Source organism: Anguilla rostrata, chromosome 4 (genome assembly GCF_018555375.3).
Source record: "Anguilla rostrata isolate EN2019 chromosome 4, ASM1855537v3, whole genome shotgun sequence".
Classification (NCBI taxonomy): domain Eukaryota; kingdom Metazoa; phylum Chordata; class Actinopteri; order Anguilliformes; family Anguillidae; genus Anguilla; species Anguilla rostrata.
The window spans coordinates 32,243,419-32,267,642 of NC_057936.1; the positions used below are offsets into that span (position 1 = coordinate 32,243,419).

General features: G+C 41.2%; 2 protein-coding genes and 1 long non-coding RNA gene across 5 annotated transcripts in view; 2 read left to right on the plus strand and 1 right to left on the minus strand.

The window, feature by feature from the left end:
- The first annotated feature begins 2,697 nt into the window (after positions 1 to 2,697).
- LOC135253243 (uncharacterized) lies at positions 2,698 to 14,751 on the plus strand. Its single transcript, XR_010329564.1, has 3 exons — positions 2,698 to 3,475; positions 11,065 to 11,111; positions 12,324 to 14,751. It is a non-coding gene; the product is annotated as an uncharacterized LOC135253243 (long non-coding RNA).
- Positions 3,471 to 5,840, plus strand: chst2b (carbohydrate (N-acetylglucosamine-6-O) sulfotransferase 2b). Its single transcript, XM_064332294.1, has one exon. The coding sequence runs from the start codon at positions 3,943 to 3,945 to the stop codon at positions 5,332 to 5,334; it is 1,392 nt and encodes a 463-aa protein (XP_064188364.1). The 5' UTR covers positions 3,471 to 3,942; the 3' UTR covers positions 5,335 to 5,840.
- The window catches only part of LOC135253241 (sodium/hydrogen exchanger 9-like), a 70,199-nt gene continuing 53,284 nt past the window's right edge, over positions 7,310 to 24,224 (minus strand). For 2 of the 3 annotated variants that reach the window (XM_064332292.1, XM_064332293.1), the window contains 4 exons: positions 17,862 to 17,910; positions 16,893 to 16,990; positions 8,362 to 8,467; positions 7,310 to 8,192 (listed from right to left, as the gene is read on the minus strand). In XM_064332292.1, the coding sequence (XP_064188362.1) occupies positions 8,010 to 8,192; positions 8,362 to 8,467; positions 16,893 to 16,990; positions 17,862 to 17,910 (436 nt within the window). In that variant the 3' untranslated portion in view covers positions 7,310 to 8,009. The remainder of the gene's footprint in view (positions 8,193 to 8,361; positions 8,468 to 16,892; positions 16,991 to 17,861; positions 17,911 to 24,224) is intronic. The other variant, XR_010329563.1, reaches the window with a different exon arrangement.

The window sequence follows — 24,224 nt, forward strand, 5'->3', positions numbered from 1 at the left end:
TAATTAACTAATTAACAGCCAATTAACACCTATGTCCTGACATTTATCTCATACCCAACAATTGGCATTAGAAGGACAACACATTAAATATGCATTGTTTGAAGAGTGCTTCAAGTGAGCTGACCTATTATGACTCCTTCTAACTAAGGTAATGATCCCTCAATCTCTTAACTGGTAGCACAGACAATTTACTATAATGAGGCTTTGGGCAAGGAAATTGTCTTAACGGTTGTATCTTTCACCAGAAATGACATTACTAAAGGAAATGGACAACAAACTCAGTATGCATGAAATTAACATTTTTATTGAGAGAAATCTTCAGATAAATTACGAATATCTCACACCCACAGAAATCAAAGTTCTTCACCTCTGGAATATACAACTGTGAAATCACAAAATTTTCAAAACGTACATAATTCCCTCACTTGTACTGACGAGTGATGCAAATCTGTGAACTGAAAACATCAACGACCAGTGATAAGATATAATGAATGCTCCTCAATTAGAATAAAAAACATTTTGACCACCAGATGGCAATCTTCTGCAAAGAAACCTACAGATTGTATTATGAGTAGCAACAATACAATCTCATGATAGTGCCACTGCTTTAATTAGTATCAAATGAAGACAAATTGTGATGAAGTGAGTATCAACCTTCTTATAAAAATTTTATTAACAAATAAAGGCCAAATAGGAATAGGTAATTGGAAATCCCTTTCAGAATTGTAGTACAAGTGCAGACATTTAAAATCGCAGGAAGAACTGAAACTAGACACTCATTATAACTAGACTTGCATAGTCATCACTCCTGAATCCAGACTTTTAAATACACCAAAATGTTGTGATGAAGTTAAATCTAGGTCTAATTACAGAGAAATACTATTAACAACAAGAAGCAACAAAATAGATCTTGAAGAATGAGACAAAAAGGAAACTGAATAAACAAAGCTATATGGATGCTACGTGTGTAAATCAAGCAAGTGCCATGCATTTCATGGTTGTTGTAGGGACTATTACTGGCTCTGGTGTCTGAAAAAAGAGTTCCTCATAGGTCTTAAATCAAGGCCACTAATGTTAAAATCCAGGATGGATGGTGAGAGAGGAATTTATGATGGTGGGTACAGCCACATATTATGGATTAAATCTGTATGACAGCTTAAAGTAGTTACAACGAACACCTTTAGGTAGTGAAGCCATGCCTCTCAGATCAATGATCCTGTAAACTTCAGCTGGGTTGTCTCACGGTGGCGGGTAAGGTTGTTTCCACTTTATTGCGGGTTTGCATTCCTGCCCGACAACATCAGTAATGTTCCACAGAAAAGAAAAAAAAGCCCTTATGAAAATGTTTCAAAGCAAGTTTTTTGTAATGCTATTCTTTCTCTCTGATGATCCTTCTGCAGTTCCATGAGGTCTTGCGTTTTTTTCCCTTGAAATGGCATGTGTTCATTGGGAAGGATGCAGGCCTAAGCCAAACAGAACCCTGACAGGATATCTGTGTTCTCTTCCCTGTGTACGCAAGAGTGCTGCTCGATAAGGGCTGTGGAGCTAAATTAACCCTCTTGTTGCCCTGAGGGTCGAAAATTTAACTGCAGTGAAAACCCCCTAAATTATATTTTTTCTGCATCAAATTTGATTACTTTTACTGGACGTGATCCTACCATTAGAAAAAGTTCAACACTGGCCTCTTTTTTTATTTATAAAAGCAGTACAGCATCAGGGTACAAAGCTTGTCTCATGAGTCTTTTTTAACCTTGCAGTTATGAAATCAGAAATCATTATCAAAGACAAGCTAGCTCCACATGTCTGTTAAAAATCAATTACGACAAGTTCTGTACTTAAAAAACAAGTGGTACAGATGGAAGGAATGCAGCCTTGGGACGGTAGAAAAGACAGTTATTCAGTGATTTATGGATGAGCGACAGGTTATTTCTACATGAAGCATACTGATTTGGGGTTTAAAATTCAATTCAAGAGATTTTATCACAGGGGGTCTGGCAAGGGTGGGTCATTTCTGACCCCGTGGACAAGGGGTGCACAAATAATGAAGACAACATAAGAGCTAAATGCGTAGAAGGGATTTCCAGGGCCTGGCCCACACGGTGCAGGCTTCAAGCAATGTGATCAGTGGGGTTGCCATGCAGAGCCACATTTGCTGAATTCCTTACAGTATCTGCCTTGCTTCTTTAAGGGCTAGTGTAGCGCACAGAGTAGCCTCTCTCTGCTACCTCTGTCCAGGGTCCATGTGTCAGTGAGCTCCAGATGCTTGGGCTGGTCTCGCTGGTTAGTAACCTTTGGGACTGGTATTAGAAATGAAGCAAATGCATGCATAAACAAACACAAAGGGGAGGAGTCCTAATGTTGTGGCAGGATAGGGATGCTGGCTTCTCTAAGCTATCTACAACCTGCTGGATAGCCATCATTAAATAACCTATGTAAATTTTGATTCTAAAGAGTTTGAACAATGCCATGTTAGGGATAAGTTTAATGGCCACAATGACAAAAGCACCCCGAACAATAGTGACAGCACTAGGTTTTATTAATTTCTTCAGAAACAATGCACTGGTAATTATGCTATTAATTCTATTTAAAATTACTGACGGAGAATTTTTAAACAGTTGGTCATTTCATGTGTGTTTTTTGGTTTATTAGGAACATGTCTTTTTAATCATCTTCCTTCTAATTTTGTGAACTGTCTTTTTAACTTTCGTCTTCCTTTAACAGTGAATTGGAACAAAGCACACTTTCTCTGTCTCTTTCTCTCACACGCACGCACGCACACACACACAAACTGTTGGCAAGCAAAACAGTCACTATGATCTCCTTTCACATCACCAAAGCAAAACCAACAAAGATGATGCATTACGAAATGCATACATGCTGTCATTCTAGGACCTAAGGGCGAATAAAAAATAACGAGACATAAGATTCGTACGGATTTACAGATGAAACGTAGCCTAATGCAGCAACGTTGCTGCCATGTCCTTATTTGTAGCAAAACATTCATTGAATACATTTAGCAACCTTAGGCCGCCCATAGGCAACATGTGTGCCACGAATTGCGAAGAGGAATTAGGCAGGCGGATTAAGAAAAGACATACTAAATTTCACTCTCAACACCAGCATCATTTTGCATCACTTGGCACCACAGTTTCTCGAGGCGGTCTTCATGATAAACTCTTGGCATCTCATAGGATAAGCTCGAAAAATAACGGACACGGCTGACGACCAACAGAGAGGCGGATCTGAACCAGAATCATGTTACATTCATCAATCGCAGGCAAGGAAGGGAGGGACTTTCACCTCAGCCCCTGATTGAATCAGTCCTGTTTCAATTGGTTACAACAATATGACACATTAGAACAAGTAATAGCGGATATTTGGTCTAAAACTGTGGGTAACCATACCGAATGTGAGGCTGATCAACCTTCTATGTGAAACATTCAAACTAAATGAACCCGGGTGGAAATCGACGCACGTAATTATTGCCATTTTATTATTTAGTTATGACAGCAATCACCCGGATTGATTGCTCATATGGCTGTAGCTACTATTTGAACTGCTTGGGAATGTTTATCCTGGGTTCTGGTGAGGAAGACGTAGCCTGAAGTGTTCTGGTAAATATGCGTTATCTCTGGAGTAGCCGAAAACAGCTTGCACTGTGATGGGAGTATTTTCGCTGTAGTTCTGTGCTGAAGTATAGCCTAGCCTTGCGCACTGCAGTAAAATAGCCGGTCTGCGTTACCGTGGTTTGCATTGCGAACGCAATATTAAAACAGACTGTAATAGGTATTATTTAGTCGATTGCCATCAGATTTGGTCTCTTGCAAATGCCACTCCTTGAAATACCACAGTTATATGCCTTTTTATTGGCCATTTTGACCTGAAATGTACAAAGATCCGTCGGCGCGCTACGAGCTATAGGCTACTTTCCCTGTGTTATAAATGAGAAGCAAACAATATCAACAACTTAAGTTAATAGCACCCTGGGAAAAGGATGCTGGCTTTGGAAGAAGGCTCAGAACATACAGAAATCACTCTAAAATAATTGCTCAACCAGGTATCGTGATGAAAGTGTTACGCAGAAAGAGGATTGTCTTGTTCATTGCGTATTTTTTACTGCTGGTCTTAACAATGTTGAACCTGGCGAACTACAAATGGACTAAAGAGCCACAACAATGCAACCAGATGAGGAGCACTCCTTATCAAAGCAGATCCGATATCCGCTTTCTATACAGACCCTCGCTGGCTAAAAAAAGACAGCTAATATACGTTTTGACAACTTGGCGATCGGGATCCTCCTTTTTTGGAGAGCTCTTTAACCAAAATCCAGAAGTGTTTTTTTTGTACGAGCCAATGTGGCACATCTGGCAGAAACTGTACCCCGGGGACGCGGTATCTCTGCAAGGGGCTGCTAGAGACATGCTAAGTTCTTTGTATCGCTGTGACCTCTCCGTTTTCCAACTGTATAACAGCCCAGGTGGCAAGAATTTTACCTCCCTCGGGCTCTTTGGGGCTACGCTTAATAAGGTAATTTGCTCGTATCCCCTCTGCTCCGCTTACAGAAAAGACGTTGTGGGGATGGTGGACGACAAAGTGTGCAAAAAGTGCCCGCCTCAGAGTTTAAGGCTCCTGGAAGAGGAGTGTCTCAAGTACAGTACTGTGGTTATAAAAGGGGTACGAATTTTGGACGTTAACGTTTTAGCCCCACTGATGGAGGATCCATCTTTAGACCTGAAAGTGATTCACCTGGTGAGAGACCCCAGGGCCGTAGCTAATTCAAGGATCAAGTCGAGACACGGGTTGATCCGTGAAAACTTACAAGTGGTCAGAAGCAGGGACCCCAAACTTCGCCGGATACCTTTCGTGGACCCCAACCATAAAGCAAACAAAAAAGATGGCTCGGACTATCATTCAATTGGAGCTATGGAAGTAATATGTGATCGGACCTCCAGAACTTTGAGAACTGCCTTAAATCCACCGAGCTGGCTCAAGGGGAAATACATGGCTGTTCGTTACGAAGATCTGGTCGATAATCCAATTAAAACTTTACGGCTCGTTTATCGCTTTGTTAATCTGACCGCCAACCATGACATAGAGTCTTTCGCTATGAACATGACGAGTGGTACAAGCTCATCATCTAAGCCTTTCATTGTGTCAGCCAGGAATGCGACACAAGCCGCCAGTGCGTGGAGAACTCTGCTCAGCATTCAACAAATAAAACAAGTAGAAGACTATTGTCACCACTCAATGGCTTTGCTTGGATACGAGCGCGTAAGAACAGCTGGTGAAGCAAAGGATCTGAGTAAATCCTTACTGACAGTCCCAAAACTGTGACTGTGTTGCAACCAAAGACAATGACTATGACTGAGTACTGCAGGCGAAAGGGCAAGGTCCGGTTGGACTGAATTTCCCGTTCTCGTCATCAATCATTCTTGTGTTCTTAAGTTAATAGTAATATTTGCTGAATGAAAAAGCTTTATTTAAAAGTCAATGTTTTAATGATTTCTTCAATCACATGGGAATGTATATTTGTTTCTTTTTTAACGTAACACTGTGGCATTTTATGGGACCACTGCGTTAACTTGACCACTGGATGTGTTTGACAATGCCACAGCTATTAATTAAAATGTAAACGGTACACTTCAACTAAGGAAACCGCAGTTGTGTAAATGATCTTATTGTGACACTTAAATCTGGATGTTTCTGGGTAAACCTTAACACTTTGAACATTACTCCAGAAGTGGTTAGGATATACAGCGTGCTTTCTGTCTAAATGGAAATTGTGGAAGAAAAACAAACAATAAATTGAGAAAAGGCTCCTTGTTTGAGCCGGCAATGTTGCATTGTTGCATTGTGAGTACTGGGTCATCTCTATCAGAATGTTTCATTCAGCCATTCTGTAATAATTGGTTTGCCATTGGTTTGTGCCTCTTTAATGTGTGGCTTCCCTCACAACATGCAGTAGGCTTTTGGTTTAATGCACCTAAGCTATTGATTTTTCCCAGGCAGACAATTTATTAGCAATGCTCACTATATTTACAGTCACATTAAACGTATTGCAAATACTTCTACTGCATAATATAAGTATCAGATAGAATGTTTTTGGCAAAAAAAAAAAAAGTTTGCAACCCAAAATGCACGAAGAACAAGCCAATTAATTTACCAAGAGTTTTTACCTATGAGACTTCAGTTTATCACCTGGAAATGTACCATAAAGCAGTGCTAATTAAGAAAGATGGTTTCATTAGACTGGAATGTGAATCAGTGCTAACCTAATATCCATACAAGTAAAAAACAGGAATATACATATGCATGACAACTCTCATTTCTTTTTTTAAAACTTGAGGTAAGAAGGCAATAGATCATAGAAGAGCAAAGAAGTAAGGAAGATACAGGACAAGAATACTTGGCGGTTCCAGGGAAGGTACTTTCACCTGGAGTTCTGTACCTAATGTAAATGTCATTTTCTCATGCCTCCTTGAATGATTGGAATCAAAGTATTGAGGGGAAAAAAACTATATCCTGAATTTTAGGACCACTGCCGTGGACTTAATATAACCAGAAACTGATAGGTACATCTTGGAGTGCACATTTCAACATTTAGAAAGCCACAAGCTCTGAAAAAAACTCTGGCTTGGAAATGACATGGGACATGAACGTTCTGAAAATCTTCCGCACTGTAGGGAATTTAGAAGATTTGTGAAAAAAAGGAAGTATATTTGAAAATGAATATAAGAATACTTCTGGAATGCACCAAGAATCATATTGCTTGTATCATAGGATTAGCAGATTTTAATTTATTTTAGACTGGTGAATGCTACAATTGTTGATTACACATTCGGTTTTTACAGGGACTGATATGTAAAATATTAAAGTGTGACTCCTTGCTTGTGCCAGCAGTGGAAGAAGTGTGAAATAAATGATTTGGCTTGTGTACTTTGTGTACTCTCTGCACACTAAGTACCAGCTACAATAATCAATCTGAGCCAATTTGCCGAGGGAGTTTGGCCAGTTTACAGGCATAGAGATGCCTATCATCAGTGAGAACTATTTGCCACTGTGACGTTATTCAAAAAAAGCACAGTCACATGAAACTAATTGATAAATTGAACTTAGAGTTGATTTTATCCTTTCCTTTACTTAGAAAACATGTATACAGAGTGAAAATGCTGTAGAAATTCAGCTCTGTACACATACCTGTGTAATAAAAGTAAATCATTTTCATTTTATCTGCATTTTAACAAAAAAAAACAAAAAAAAACCCATAACATACTGAACTTATTTAAAATAAAAATACAGAATAAGTGACTTGATGGCAACCACTTTTATTAAGAAGGTGAACAAAACAAATTTGTTGTGAAATTTGATGTGATAAACATAAACCCCACAGATACTGCTAATATTTTGCACAATTTCTAAGTAAAATAAGGACTAAACTAACAATAGCTGCTAAATTCAATGGAATAAATTTAAATTATTTATGAAAGCAGGAGAAATGTTCAATAAATATTTTACAAGAACTATAAGAACATGGCAATTTCTGATGAATCCTATAGGAATATACCATTTGTTTGGCTTAGAGTAGGGAAAGAAATCTATAACAACCACGGAACCGTCCAGACCCACGGCGCGACTCACTTCCGCAGACACATTTTAGCTGGCACCACCTGCGCATGCGTCCCACAAAACGTCCCTCAAAGGTTGTCCGTGAGTGAGTGACCACAATTTGCCATGCATAGCCCACGGCGCCAGTTCCTGCACGCCGTGGGAAAAAATATATAAAAATATTACTCACTCACACACATGCACACACACATGCATACAGTCCCATAAATATACAAGGCACAAATCAGAAAATCCCTGCTAATATTATTAACTTTAAAATAGCATTGAGAGGCTGCTGCCCACAAGCCCACATCCGGTCCCTGGAATGCTGGATTTTGGTTCTCTCTGCTACCTCTTCAGGGAGGAGCGCTGTTCCTGATTGCTCTCGTTAATGGACGTGGCTGTCACTCTTTCCAAACGGGGTCAGCACTGTGTCCCAGCCCGAGGTCCCCCTCTAGTAGGTCATCTTGGTGTGCAGGCTCAGTGACCATCTCTGCATCGCCCTCTGTTGCCCTTCCATCTTCCCCTGCATTGTCCAGCTTCACCGAGCTGCAGCCGGCCCCCACGTCATTTAGCCGCTCCATGTTCTGAAGTCCAATCAGAATTGGGTTCACGTCACTATGGCAGCGGCGCTATCAGTATTAAATGTGGCTGCACATGTGCGCAGCCCACAACACATTTTTGGAAAGCAACTTTCAGAGGTTGCCATGAAAACAAACAAGCGCAATACATAAGACGTGAGGTTGAAAATCTAACCTCGTATGCTTGTGGACTGGTCAGTAGTTTTCCCAGAGGTGCACACCACGATGGCAGCGTAGAGGTCAGGGGAGGGCCAGAGTGGGTCAGTGCAGGCCTAACGTAACTGTGCTCATGTTAAGGAGAGAGGAAGGGAAGGAGAGAAACAGAGGAGCCTTGCACATTTCTGGCCTCTCGTTATCCAAAACTTACTGATTATTCTGTGCACGCCTGCAGGGGCAAACACGCATGACATTGACACAAGAACATGTGTTCTTATTTCATTCTTGCAATAAATGCTGTACACATTCAGTGTTCATAGTTTGAGGCACAATAATGTAATGAATTGCCACCCTAAGGGGAAAATTGCATAAGGAGGTAACTATGATGGAACCTTGACCGAAACAGGTGCCATTTGTTAAAAATATTGCAGTGCGCATTTAAATCAGTACACACCATTATGATATACTGTACAGATGGGTGACAAATTAAAGGAAAAAACCTGAGTGGAGAAACATAATAAATGCAGATGCTTCCATAAAGGTGTACTGCATGATACAATTAAGCAAGTAACATCCTATCATGCTCTGTGGCATGTATAAAAATGCTGAGCAGGCCCAGTTAACCTCGATTTTGGATCAAGGTGGCAAGAGGAAAGGATCAAAGTGACTCTGATAGAGGTTTCAGTTTTGGGGCACTGATGGCAGGGGGTTCAGTCACTAAGACTGTTCATCTGGCTAGTGTTTCAATAGGAACAGTGACTAAAGTGACATTTTCATTTAGAACGATCAGTACATAGGGTCAGAAATTGTGGTCGAAAGCGCACAACATGATGTTTGTGCAATTGTGCGATATATAAGGAAGAGAAAGTCTTCCTTAGGTGAGAATGACAATACAGGACATGATCAGACTGTGTCAGCAAAAACAGTCCATCAACAATTACATTGGGAGGGATATTATAGTAGGGTTTCAGTGCATAAAACCCTAATTACAAAGACGGACACATTTGAAAATTCAGTGGTGCAAAAGCCAAAGGCACTGGTCTACAGAAATGTAGAAAAAAGTGATATGGTCAGATGAGTCATCTTTCACCACATTCGTCAGCTGTAATTTATCATCTGTCTGTATGTGTATGTGTATTACGTATAATATATATATATTACATGGACAAATGTATGTGGACACCTTTTCTAATTAGTGGGTTTGGTTACATCAGGCACACCCATTGATAACAGGAGCATGAAAGCAAGCATACAGCCATGCAGTCTCCGTAGACAAACATTAACATTAGAATGGGTCATACTCAAGAGCTCAGTGACTTTCAACGTGGCACTGTCACAGGATGCCACCTTTCCAACAAGTCAGTGCATCATCATATGTCTGCCCTGCTTGATCCATCCCAGGCAAAAGTGCTGTTATTGTGAAGTGGGTATAGGCAGAACAACATCTCAGCCACAGCTCAGCCACAAAGTGGTAGCCCACACCAGCTCACAGAAGGTGGCCGGTGAGTGCTGAAGCACGTACTGCGTACAAATCGTCTGTCTTTGATTGCAACACTCACTGCTTAGTTCCAGACTACCTCTGAAAACAACGTTAGCACAAGAACTGTTTGTCGGGAGCTTCATGAAATGGTTTCCATGGCCGACCAGCCACATACAAGCCTAAGTATACACACACACACACACACACAAACACACAGTCCGTAAGTATTTGGTATTTTGACAGTGGCACATTTATTTTGTTTTGTTTCTGTACTCCAGCATATTGGGTTTGAAATGAAACAATGAATAATTGTCACTGTCATTGCCTATGTCATTGATTGTTTTTTCTTATTGTTATCATGACTTTCATTGACACAATTCTGGTCTTCATGTGGCAGACACCAATAACCGACTCTAAAGCCAATCAAAAGCATAGAATCAAGACTGCAAGACTCTGCTATACCTACACTAAACAAGCAATTGAACACACCTGACTAATCAGAAACATCTGTGTAGACATTTGTCCCAAACATTACGGTGCCCTTAAATGTATAAATAGTGCTGTAATTTATACATGGGGAAACCAAAATGTATAAAAAGACCCTTTAATAAAAACAGAATGTGCACTTTAACCACAATTGTTTGATTATTATCTAAAATTGTGGACTACAGTGGCAAATCAAGAAAAAAAAGCATTTATTCCAAACATTACGGAGCTCTGTTTATATGTAGTACATACAGTAAAATAAACCTTTCTGCTTCTCTGAATGTGAAAACTGAAAACAGAAAGCAGCAGTCAAGACTTCAAGCTATAAAACTGTAGTCAGCGTTTCTTCACTGTATGTGGGAAGCCATGCTGGGGAATGGTAGGGGGAGGGAACTGGGGGCTGCTGCTTAGTTTCTCTGCTGCTGTGAATTTTATTTACAATGGTCAGCAGTTCTCACTTGACTGAATGTGGTTTGCTTTACATAATGAAATAACCAACCCATATACACGTCCTACATTTTACAGTGCATATGTTGTGTTATGACTCTTATGCATAATGTACTGCAAGAATTAAAAATGGATTATTCACTGTAAGTAAAGTTTTGAGACATCAAGCTTTCACATTTTGACATCCAAATTAATAGTATTGCTTTTAACAATTTTGAGCTTAGAGAATCTAAAAAGAATTTAAAGTGTTTACGCTGCTGTGTGAAAAAGGCAAGAAAGTGTTTTTGCTGAACATTATTTGTTTTACAGAAATGTCAACTCTCTTCATCTGGAACATGAAATATAGGAGAGAAATGGTGAGTATCCACACACAGTTTGAGGCTGCCCAAAAGTGTTTAATGAACAAATTGGGGACTTTTAAAATATATTTCCCCCTTCTGCAATCAAAATATTTTTGTTCTTATAGTGTATTTCATACAGTGTGATGATACTCATCTTTCTAGACAAAGTGAAGTAATTTGGCTCAAAGGGAAAATGTAACACTAAAGATCTGGTTTCAGATGTTTTATTTAGCACCATTAATAATTACCAGCTCATCTGCTATAAGCCAATGGGAGTTCTTTATTTTATGAAGTTCCATCACTAGCCCAGCTTCTGTAGGAGCTTGAAATTCTGTAGACTGTGGTTCAGCTGAAGTGGATACACACACGCACACACACTCAAATAATGAAATAATACCTTTTGAAAAAAAGTACAATCTTTTCCTTTGACATTGTAAACAAACATTGTTTAGCTGACTGATAGCTTCGATCAGCCTAATTACGTACAGTTATTTTTTCTACAAGAGAATGTTTTCCCGAAAGTCCTGTCTACCAAGGCTGAGTGACTCACACACAGTGGTATGAGATGGCTGAAGCGTGGAGTGCATCAGCTGAAAGTGTGGGTACAGTACCGTTTACAGCATGTGCCGAAACACTAGCACCTCCACTCTGATTGGATACAGTGGGAACCCAGTGAATATAGATTCCCCTCAGCCTCAGCCGTGAACTAGTTGCAGAAAAGATGGGGACATTATGCTTTTTCCTGAAACTCGTGGGCCCTATCAATGCTGAACATGCTTTTGTTCTGTGAAATATCCTCTGAAAGTTTAACTTATGAGTCAGCACAGTGGAATGCTGGTGACTGCATGGCTTCCAAATCATTTAAAAAAACTGATCCATGCTTTAGCCACATGCATCACTGTCTGCAAGTTTCCACACGGTACATACCCATTAGTATTCCTATTCCCATGGGATGGCACAACTGCTTATACAAGTGGATGTGTGTACACTATATGCGCACTGGGGAAATAAAGCTAGGCTGTAGTGAATATGGAGGACAGGGTATGATGTCAGATAGTGGAAAGTACTCTTATTAGAACAAGATGTCGACACCTGACATTTGATCCTGAGGAATCATATGAGATGAGCAGTTGTGTCACCCTCCATTTCTCTCAGGGGAAGAGGGATATTCTGAATGGATTCCACTAGACTTAACCTATCATCATCTCTTTCCCATTTTCTCCTCAGAGATGGCCATTTCCACCCAGTAATTAGAATAAATATGATGTAAGACACAACCTTTCCTCTATGAAGGTGAAGGATAAAAAAGACAGAGATGAGCTTGTCATTACCCCTCTCCCCCAAACTCCTGAGAAGGTTTTTTTGTGTGTGTGTGTGCATCTGAGTGGCATAATCAATCCGTGGAACTATCTGGGAACACACCTGCTCTCTCTCCCCTCTAGTGCAGGCTGCCCTTTTGACAGTTCCATTTATAAGCTGAGATAGGTCTCCGGATGACCAGGTGCTATTTTGTACAGCAGGTAAACATCCTGTCCCTCTTATCGCCATCAAGCAACAAGGAACCGCTGGAACCCAGCCTCACGCTAACAGGATTTACTTGAAAGGACCGGTGAGCGGCTGAGAGGGAAGGGGCCACCGGAACACCTTTTGATTTTTTGATTAAGGTTGGAAATTGGCCGGTCTCCACAATGGCTCCACTGCTGCCGTGACAACCGGAAAGACCGGAGAGGGCTAACACTGTCCAGCCTCCTCCAAGCTCCCCGGCACCAGAAATAACCATGGCAGCAGGACACGGTGATTATAAATCCCAACTCTCTCGGCACAGCGCTTGCGGCAGGTTGGCAGTGGGGGCGCGGGCAGGAAAAGGTGCTGAGCAGGTGCCTCGAGTGCCAGCTATGCTGCTTCAGCCACTTTGTGCCCAGTCCTAAACCTCCCTGCTCATAAGACATTTCACACATCCTGAGTCAGAAATCCAACAGCCCACGGTGATTAAAAGCAACCAGCAGCTACACAGAGCAATTCACACACCTGACAATAAACATCTTGTTTTTCAAATACTGTTAGAGCCCAGGTTGAATTTAGCAGTAAGAAATTCAGAACAGCATTCATGATAGTGTTCATGTTAAAAAGAAACATTGGCCTGGATTGACTCAACATTCATCCTTAACTTGGATTTACTGATAAATCCAAGTGATAAGGCAGACAGTAATCGCTAATGGCTATTGGTAGATGAAATATGTAAACCACCAAATTTGACTTGCCTCAAAATGACAAAAAGCTAGCATGTTAGCAAGAAAAAGCGGTGTATTTCATACACTAAAGGAAAAAAAATGCTTACTTGCCTTGGGAATGTATTCATTACTTTTCAAGGGCAGTGGAATATTTAAATACTGTCCATGACAGACCTGTGACTTTCTATGATGTGACAACTTTAAAATGTCAAGGACCACAGAACCGCTGCCTTTCACTGTAATGCACATGGGGGATGATAATGGAAGACAGCGTGTCCCGTGAACCCAGGTCTGACCATTTGTGGGCAGGACGTTCCTCAGACTGCTTGTTTGCCTACCTGATACAAAAGATTAAAAGGGTAGTTTCTACAAAAGAAGAGAATGTTCACAAACAGCCAGTGAGGAGTGAGAGGAGGTTACCAGCTTATTAGTTAGTGCGGGCTTTAGCTAAGAGCAGGTGTGGGGGGAGAGTGGGAGAGGGTACAGCAGGAAATATCCAAAACAGGAAATACTAGCAACAGTTACTGTAGATCAAAATGGCAAGAGGTCGCAAATAACGTAAAATAAAGTTCAACGCCACAAATATACCAAATCACACCGTACTAAGTGGAAATCACTGTTGCTGACCAAAAATTTTCCTTACTTATGGCCTTGATTTAAATTCAGTGTATTGGTGCCTGCTGCTGTTACTATGGTTACCTCAAAATGCCCTGCTGCATGAATGGGGCCAAATAAAAGGGAACAGATGGTGGAAACACAAACCTTCTGGGAGTGTAAGGAGGAGGCAGAAGCACAAGCATGTTTCAGTAATGGAAAAGCCACAGCCAACACTGGTCTGCCCATGCCTACACCTACACAGACTGAGGGGGTTGTTAGCTGACTGCCAATCACCACCTTAGAGGCGGTAGCCCTCTCCCACTCATTGGCTCTCAGCTGCTGTCCTCTTTCTCTCACTGGTTCTTGATATAAATCTGATTGCACTCATTGGTTCTTTGCTTGTGCCTTTTCCCACACACTGGCTCTTAGCTAAAGCCCTCGCTCACTCATCAGCACTCTGCTGGTAACCTCTCACTCCTCACTGACTGTTGGTGGACATTCTGTCACTCACTGGCTATTGGCTTGTACAATTTCCCACTCATCACAATATCTTACTGTCTCTGTGTACCATATATATATATATATATATATATATATATAGCACTGCTGTGTTTGCTGTTTGCGTTGACAACCAAATTTCCCCCAGGGTATAAATAAAGTATTTATCTATCTATCCATCTATCATTGGCTCTCAAGTGAGTCTAATCCACAGGCTCTCCCTGCAACAGGGAGCTAATGCTCTTTCAGTGGCCAAGAGCATCTCATATTTCAACCAAGCTTTATAGTCTAGTGAGGACAGAAAAATAAGCCACGGATACCATCTTTAAGTCTTAAAACAAAACCAAAAGCAGAAGCAATAAGAATGTGGAAATGTCACTCAATATCAGTGGACCTGGGACATGGTAGCGATGGATTTGCATTATCAACAAAGGCAAAAATGCTAACAAAAACAAACATCACCATTATCACTACATCCTTGAGACCCAAAACCTAGCGAGCAGGATGGTCACTCCACTGTTTATGTAGTGAGTGCCAGGCCTGGGTGCCTCCTGAACCAAATGGAAAATCACTGCTTTCTCTCAGACACAGTGGGCCGTGGGGTTCTGGCTACCGCAGGTCGGTCAGTAACAGGAGACACTTCGATGATGCTGAATTATGTTGTACTGAACATCCCGGCCTGTCGTGTTCTCTAAGAGGAATGGCCAGCTGCTGTTTCTTACCTCTGCCAGGTGTCTATTTGTGTCACTGCATGTAGAAATAGCAGCACGCCTCTATTAAGGTCAAAGGTGAGGGCAGATGACATACTGTACAGTCTGTCCACCAGCAAATAAAACATTTGAATGCAGAGATGAGTTTAATGTTACATTGGTTACCCAGAGGTGGATAACTGCATGTACACGTTCAGAAAGTAAAGTCATCCCCAGTATTTTGTTCCAATCACCTGGATTTGCTAATTATCACAATTCTTCTGACAGGAGGTAAAACTAATTAGTGAAATCAGCTGGCTGGTGGGCAGATGGAAGACCCACATAGCAGGACTTTTACTTTCTACCTCTGCAGTTACCCAGTACATTCTTTGTCTTGGCTCATTGAAGGTAAAACCGAGAGTTAAAAATGGTACTGTGAAGGTTTTTTCTCCCATTCTCAGAAGAAAATTGCTGTCCTTTCCACTACTTGACCCCAATTACAGCGCATATTAGCAGACTTTCTGTTCTGAGAAATGTCTGTGAAGCTGCTGCACTTCAAACTGAATACATGTGTAGGCACAGTCAACGAAATTCACCACACTCCCACATAGGACCTAATAGTCTAATTCCTGGGTACAAACTGTTTGCTCTGTGACTGACCGGTGTCTGAGCCGCTCGATGTTCAGTGGGGAAGTGCACCTGCGAGTAGAAGCGTCTCCGCCCGACCTGATGGCAGCACTTAACACCTCTTCCCTTAACGCTTTCTACATTGGCAAACGGCCTCCGCCATCTGGCGCGCTAGTCCCAACTGTGCGTTTGTCATCACTGCTGTTAAGAGACTATTTTCCTTCTCAGACACCGGTAAGATGGGTTTAGCGTTTGTGATTTATTAATTTGCCGAGTGTTCTTCTTATTGAATTTCTCGAGTGACCACATCGGCCGCTCCCCCTCTCGATCGGACGGAAGGAGCGCTGTCGAGGAGAGCAGACGCGCCCCTGGGGACCGGCGAACCCCGCCGTTCCGCCTCCGCTCACTCAATCGGCTGTGCGATCACCTCTGCTGTCTGTCTGCCCAGCAGACGGCACGCATCTATGAATAGAGTTCCTTCTGGAGATTACAAAAAAAACGTACTTGCAGATCAGCGACAATTTAAAGATTCACGTATTCTTAATTTATTGAACGTAATTTGACGCGTTCGTGAGTATATTAATCTCTCTGTCCCACCAGATGGCCCGGGATAATTCAGTAACGTGTTCGGGCGACCTCCGCTTTAAAAGCTGGCGGCCTTCCTGCTCCAGCCATTATACGAGCCACAATCGAGTTTGCCTCAATCCATTGTGCATCAAACTCGGCCTCGGAGGACGATGCCTTTGTTTTCTCAGCTCCCTGATCGAGTTACAATCTCTGTACACAATCACACGCCCCCTGCCCTGTTAAAGAAAAGAAAAAAAAAAGAAGGAAAAAAGAAAAAAAAAACAACAACTAAAGAAGCCTTTACATAGAAAGGCCATGTGAGTGACATCATGCCTGACTCACGCTGTTCTAAGACACCACAGGGACTTCCGCCACGGTCTTTGCAGAGCAAGTACTTTGAGTGTCATAACAACTGAGAATGAAGAGACTCCACCACTGATTCATGCTTTTCACCACCCCTTGTCTAAATGACAATGATACTTCTTTTTAAAATACAGGGTGGATGTGCTGGTTTTATCTGGCCCACTGTAGATTTCTGTTCTTAATGAAGCTTTGCTACTTCACTGGGTGGTATAGCTGAAGGATACATTTTGTCCAGGTTGTACCAGACTCCAGGTGTGTGGGAGGCTGGGGTCTGGGTGTCAGCTGTGTTGGCCGCATACGCTGGCGTCCCCTCCCCGGCAGTCTGGGAAGCACATAAGGAAGGCTGTAAGGGACAATCTCACACACGCACACGCACGCACGCACACACGCACCCACGCACTCATGCACGCACACACTCGCGCAAACACGCACAGGCCGGCTGAAGTGCCCAGATAATGGCAATGAGAAGAAAGCCGACCCCCTCGAGGGTCGCTAAGTGAAATCTAACGACCTCGGCTAAAAGATACGCGGGTCGCTCGACGGGGTGAGAACGGCTGGGTTCTCAGGCTAGACTGCAGCTGAGCGGGAAAAGGCCTCTGTGGGGTCGGGGACTCCTCCAAACCCCAGCGGACGCTCTTAGGGGGCATGGTTACGGCGTCCATTTCCATGAGAAAAGGCTTCCCTCTCCCTTGACGAAGCTATCAAACTTTCCGACTCTGTTCATAAAGCCACAGTGGAGACCGGGGAAGTTAATCTTATTGCAAACGTACAGATAGCATCAATGTCAGACTGGATGGTCAAAGAAATAAGAGTTTAGAATAAAGAAAGCACTTCAAGTATTGTCACTGAGACTCTTACTGCAGTTCAAAACAACAAAAGTCTCATGTTTGCTGTACAAGGTAATTAACCTCTACATAACACAACAGACAGTTTAAACATGGTGAAGATGAAAGCAGTGTTACACTAAATTATGGTGCACATTACACTCAACAGTGTGTTTCCGTGTATTTATCACACGGTGACTTACAAAGTAGTAGACGCAAAAACAATTTGCAAAATACAATGCAATGTAAGTATATGTGGTAAATATATCAGTACAGCACAGCACTCTGCTCACAACATGTCATTACAGCAAAGCGTTGCCAATAGCCACACCACTATGTCCGCATTACATTGGTCATTGCTAACTTTACCTGGTGTGAGGCCTGTCCCACTTTGTCTTCATCAGGATCTACTCCCACTCTAGAGAAACAGAAATATAAAAAATCAATGTATTACACAAAGAGAGAGGAAGAGAGAGAGGGGTTTGTACATTAGACACAGTCTTGCAGTGAATCTGAAAGGAGCTTCCCAGGTGGCACAAAGCTAAAGCTCAAGTCCTTGCTGCAACTGAACCCTTCCGCAGGGATTCATGTAATTTCAGGAAGGGTTATTGTAAGCAGGGTTTACTCATTCTTATTGTGCTAAGAGTTCCTACAATCTGCCTGCAACAACTGTACATGAAATGTGAAACTCTAACACAACGAAGCAGCAGCAGCACTGGCAGGGCAGGTAGTGTACCTTCCCACGCTGATGAAGGATGTGGCAGCAATGGGTGCGGCCAACAAACATTTTGGGGAAATTCCTAGTCTGGATTAACAGACAAATAAGGCATACATATAGTTTTAATAACAATGTCAGGAAATGGTCTTTCAGCATTAGTAGACTGAGAGTTACGCCAGAATCATAGCCCAGTCAATGCGAAATAAGTACGGACATGTTGTACTGAATCTTCTGCGGCTCACAGTAATTATTCAGAATGAAAGTTCTCATGCATCCTGTTGGTTGAAAGTGGCATGAACAAAACCTATGCAAATGAAAAAAAAAAAAAAACCACAAAGCCAATTACTCTTGAGATTTCAATGAATGTGATTATTCTCCTGTACCGAGCCAAGCGGTTGGTTTGCCCTGAATGCATGAGCGGGGGGGATGCGGCGCCTTGTGTCTTGCCCCCTGAAAATTGAAACAAATGGACTTGCAACCTGCCTGAGACAGCCCATCTCATTTGTAAATTAGAAAATTATCACTGCCTTCCAGTCTATCCCTTTATTATTTCTATCCAGCTTCAGAGCTAAGTCCACACTTCAATTCTGTATTGCCCTCACTCATCGAAACCTGACCTTCACCTTATGCTCCCAGACTTCCACAGGACAGCATCCAAAACCTACCTTTTCCCCACTGCGAGGGGAATATACACTCTACTGGTTTTCTTTTTTTTGTTTTTCTATCCACTGAATTGAAACCATTTTGGACTTGGGCTATAAGATAAATGTAATTAGTGTAATTTTAATGTTATTAAATGTCATCTCTAAAATGGCAGGCCTGCTGTCTGTCTGTCCCACATCACTGTGACCACTGGCAGCCAGGAGGGCCAGAGGGACAGTTGCCTCAGAGAGGCCTAGTCATTAAGTTTCTATTAAAAAAGACAGTGAGTTTGCCATCTTGAAATATGTGTTTCTGGTAGATAAAGAGCATGCATATGTGTGTTTGTGTGTGTTTGTGTGTGTGTGTGTGTGTGTAACAGAGATCAAATTACATTTGTTCAAATATACTATCATTCTACTACTCTTACTGCTCTTGAATCATGCTTAATTTGTCATTTCTCAAGTAATTCTTCAAATAATAAACATCAAAGGCTTAAAAGGTGGGGGTGGGGGGGGGGGCTCCCAACTGGTTTTGCTAATGAGGTAGGGGCGAGATATGCAGGGGGGTTGTGTGTTAAAGTACAAAACTGTACTTTGATTAAGGTGATACAGGCTGAGACAGAAAAGCTAAATGGAGTTAGCATGAATGCACCCACCTAATTTCTGCAGTGCACTCGTGTATGTACAAGCATGACCTGTATGTACAGCATGAACACTGCAGCCAGAGTGTATGTTTTCAAAAGTTTGGGCATGTTTTGTTGATTTTTTTAAAGGTCCAGGAAACTGTGAATTCTTTGCTAATGTGTAGTTGTAATACTTCTTTTCATTCACAAATGGCCAAGAAATATTTAAAAATGATTCTTGCAAAATAAAAATAAAAAACGTATAAAAGCCTGTGCCGAAATTCGCTTGCTTTTCCCTTGCCAGGTTTTCAGTGGGCAGGGTTACCTGGGTGTTAGTTACAAAACGAAAACTTTAAGTCCAGTGAAATCCTTTGTGCATGTAATATGTAAATGTTGTGCTACAGTTTTTTCAAGTTGAAAATATGTCATTTTTGACACTTGCCGAAAAGGTCATGTGACAGTATAAATCAGGCTTAAAGCTTTGAACCCACCAGGACTGCAGTTTTTTCAGAAAGATCTAAGGGCGCCCAGCTTTTGCTTTGTTTTTACAATAACAAAGAAGGTTGACATTTCACAAGAATAATTGGCAAGTGCACTGTAATCCCACTTCAGTTTATCAGAGTTTTCTCAGAAAGGGGCCCATTTACTGTTTTGTTTTCTTTTATCAATCTCATAAATACAGCAAAACAAATATCATTGTGTATTAAAATTTACAGAAGTATGTCATGTTTAATTACAGTTAAATGATGAACACTACTGTCATCTTTCAAAAAACCTTTGAATATTATAGGTCAACTTTGGGAACAATGCATATCTGTACACAGCGCATTACCCGTCCATTTCCAAATAGAGTATGCTGGTCTGGACACACCCCTAGTATTTTCTATACAAACAAGTGACTGAATACAAAACAGGAACATTTCTTAAAAAATACAATCTATTCTGTCCTTATACAAAGGGTACTCCAGAGCATGATTTGCTTTATTTAAAGGGTACAGCAAACCAGTCATAACCTCTGGAAATAACTGCTTATGAATGCTGAATTTTGTTGTGAAAATAATGTGAATCTCCTGCCCCTTAAATAGCAGCTATGGTATTCTTTTAATTGTAATTGCCCTGTCTAGTTCTGGCTGACCTTGCATCTCAGGGCCAATATAATATCTTTAAAGGTCCAGGAAACTGGATTCAGATTGTGGTTATATTCCCCAGAAGTGACAATAATTGTCTTCTTAATATTTCTAACCCAGGTTTTTAACCCAGTTATAACCATTACATTGTAATAAACCCTATTATATTATTGTGACCTTTTCAGCAGATAAGGATAGGGTGTATGTATGTAGGGCATGTATCCTGTACTCATTAATATTTGAATCCATAAGACACCTCATATGTAAACCATTCCTCGTCGCTAGGTTAGAGAAGGCTGTCCCGTGCAGTAACATTAGACTACCAGACAGCACAAAAGAAAGCAACATAAGCTTGGCTACACCATCGCATAGTTAAACCTGCAGATTATTCATTGTATAATACTAATGTAACACTGAGACACTGTACACTAACATTAGACTCGAAAGCTTTCTTTAACTCCAGCCAGTCAAGTTCTTCTACACCAATCTCGATCAAACCATTTCTATATGGACCTTGCTGTATGCCTGGAGGTAGTGTCATGCTGAAACAGAAAATGGCCTTCCACAAACTGTTGCGACAAAGTTAGAAGCACAGACTTGCCTAGAATGTCATGGCATTAAGATTTGCCTTTACTGGAACTAAGGGGCCTAACCCAAACCATGAAAAACAGCGCCTGACGAAGGGGTGTCCAGATACTTTTGGTCATGTAGTATATCACAAGCTAAAGATAGGCCTACTTAGGGAATGTTACTATCAGCAACAGCTGGGACAAAGGTGAAAAGCGGGAAGGTGCTACACCATGTACAAGTGATAACCTTTTAGCAAAAAAAACGTATTGTTTTTGCAGATAGTTGGTGAAGTCCTCCTTGCAAAAATGGGCACTACAAATATTGACTGTTGAGGTTATTGCAATATTGCAGTGCCCATGTGCCTCCAGAATCACATTTCTCATGGGCCTCTTCCTTTTTTTAGAAAATAAAAAAATATTGGTTTTTCTACTTTCAGAGAAGGCCCACTTCTTTGGCATTTCCAACTTAGCGTGACTGCAGAAAAGTGGCAAGAGCACTATTTACATATTAAAAGTAGAAAGGATTTCACTGGCCATAGCATTTTATTTACTTACATTGTACCCAACACGTCAGCAACTAATTAAATAATTCACAGATTTCAGTTTCCTGGATACTTTAAACAGTATATTTCAATGTAAAGAAAATGTACAGATTTAAAAAAAACTTTAGTAGTGGAGCACTGCCACATAAAACTCCACTTCTCATATTTTCCAATTGTCCATATTTTTGGCAAAACTCTGGCTCTTTGATCTTTAATGTGAGTAAACATGAGCTGTCAGGTAGAGGGGAGAGTGAAGGCAGAGAGCAGAGGACTAATGAGCTCAGTCTGACAAATCAACCACAGGGGATAAAACAACAAGGTTTGGATTTAACACAGGGGTTTAAGTTCTAGATGTGGACAATGGGTGTTCAGGTAAACTTTTGTATCTACACGGTGTGACCAAAAGTATAAGGACACCCCTTGGTTTGGGGCTGTTTTTCATAGATTGGGCTAGGCCCCTTAGTTCCAGAGAAGGAAAAACATAATGCTACAGCATGCAATCACATTCCACACAATTCTGTGCTTCCCCAACAGTTTGGGAAAGGCCCTTTCCTGTTTCAGCATGACAATGCCCCTGGGCACACAGAGAGGTCCATATAGAAATAGTTTTGTCGAGAACGATGTGGAAGTACTTGACTGGCCTGCACAGAGCCCTGACCTCAACCCCATCCCACACCTTTGGGATCAACTGGAAAGCCAACTGTGAGCCAGGCCTAATTGCCCAGTCAGTGCCCGACCTCACTAATGCTCTATGGCGGAATGGAAGCAAATCCCAGCAGTGATGCTCCATCTAGTATAAAGCCTTCTCAGAATAGTGGAGGTTGTTATAGCAGCAAATCGTGAACCAACTTCATTATAATACACATAATTTTGGATGAGATGTTTGATGTCAGGTGTCCACATACTTTTGGCCAAGAAGTGCATGCACTTCATTAATGTTTAAATTACAAAATTTTACTGTCAAAGCGTCTAAACCATATCAGTTACAGTAAGTATGTGTACGGAGGTAAAGCACCAGGCTATATCCAGCAAATGAGTAAATATGTGCAGATAGAAAGTAAAACATAAAAAAGTCAAACAGAAGAAAAAGGAAAGCAAACCATAAAGAAAGCTCTAACCTTAATGGTACTCATCAGCTCAATCTGACAAAGACCAATGTGGGTCGAGGCTCAGGATTTTAAACAGCGCATGAGACCTTTGTCTTCCAAAAATACAACCAAATACTGTATATATTTTTCTTCTTCCAAAGAATGGCCTTCTTTTGGCAGTCTCTCAGTTACATCAGTATTATTTTATCATTTGATATCAGTACAATTACAGGGCAATGGTATATAATTAGCCTTTGCTGGCCTGAGTGGGGAAAACTACGCTGTTAATACATGTTGAGATTATCTGCAGTTATCCTATCATGTGGGTGAGAATACTGTATGGTCTCATTTAACAGACCAAACTTTGACCCCTGCCATTTCCGCTGCCTGATACTTCTAATAGTGTCTCCTCTCATAAGCCTCTGTATGTGGGGGTGGGGGTATAATATTACTGCATAGACATGCATATTCAACTAGACAGGCAAGTACGCCTTCAGCTAACCTAAGCTTGTGAAGCTCTGGGCGCAAGCCTGTACTGCGCATATAGTAGAGTACAAAACAGAGTCTCCATTAAAGTGAATGGGGGATATCAGACTTTTGAAGGCAAAATAAAACATCCTCGTTGCCCTTTCAATGAAAAGCAGACTGAAAATATGTAATATGTAACAAAATATGTTCATTTTAATAAATATTTTCCCAGAATGTCTGGGCCAAAACAAAAATTGTTTCACAAACCGCTACACATAATGAAATTTATGATCACAAAAAATTGGCTAATGAGTTTTTCTTTGGTTGATCACCTTGGTATTCTACACTGATATCAATGGGCAGCAAGGTCTTTTGCACGCAACATGCGCAGTAGAGGCTGTTTCCCATAACTTCCTAGGCTTCACTGCCTGGCCCTTCCTACCATCTCCCTTTCCACTGTACGTGTTATGCATTTCTGTGCCTGTCCTGTACTACTGTGCAGAAATTAATTTCTTGCAAACCAGTTCCTGTCAGTGGGGATCATTAATGTTAACATCAGATGGTGGATATCTAGTAATAAATCACTCTACTCCATTTTAAAGCGGTATGCACTGGAAAATCTTTTTTTAAATCACTAGTGTTGTTATCACTACTATTGTGTTGTGTCTTTGTATTGTGGGAAAGATAAGACAAACCTTATGAAATGGTTCTCTGTTTCCTAAGAAATAAAACTTCAGACAAAGAGCACTAAGCAAATTGTATAGAGTATTACAGTCCTTTAAATTGATCTAACAGTAGCAGTTCACTGTGCAGTGGATAATATGACTACACTACCGGACAATGACATCTGATGACTTTCATTAAAGCAGACACAAACCCAACAATGCACCACAACATTATAGCAAATTCCCACTCTATATTCTATAATGAATGAATGCACTACAATGCTGCAGTGC

Bases quoted from the DNA above. Each gene is read 5' to 3' on its own strand.
- chst2b (XM_064332294.1), top strand. From the start codon at position 3,943: ATGAGAAGCAAACAATATCAACAACTTAAGTTAATAGCACCCTGGGAA.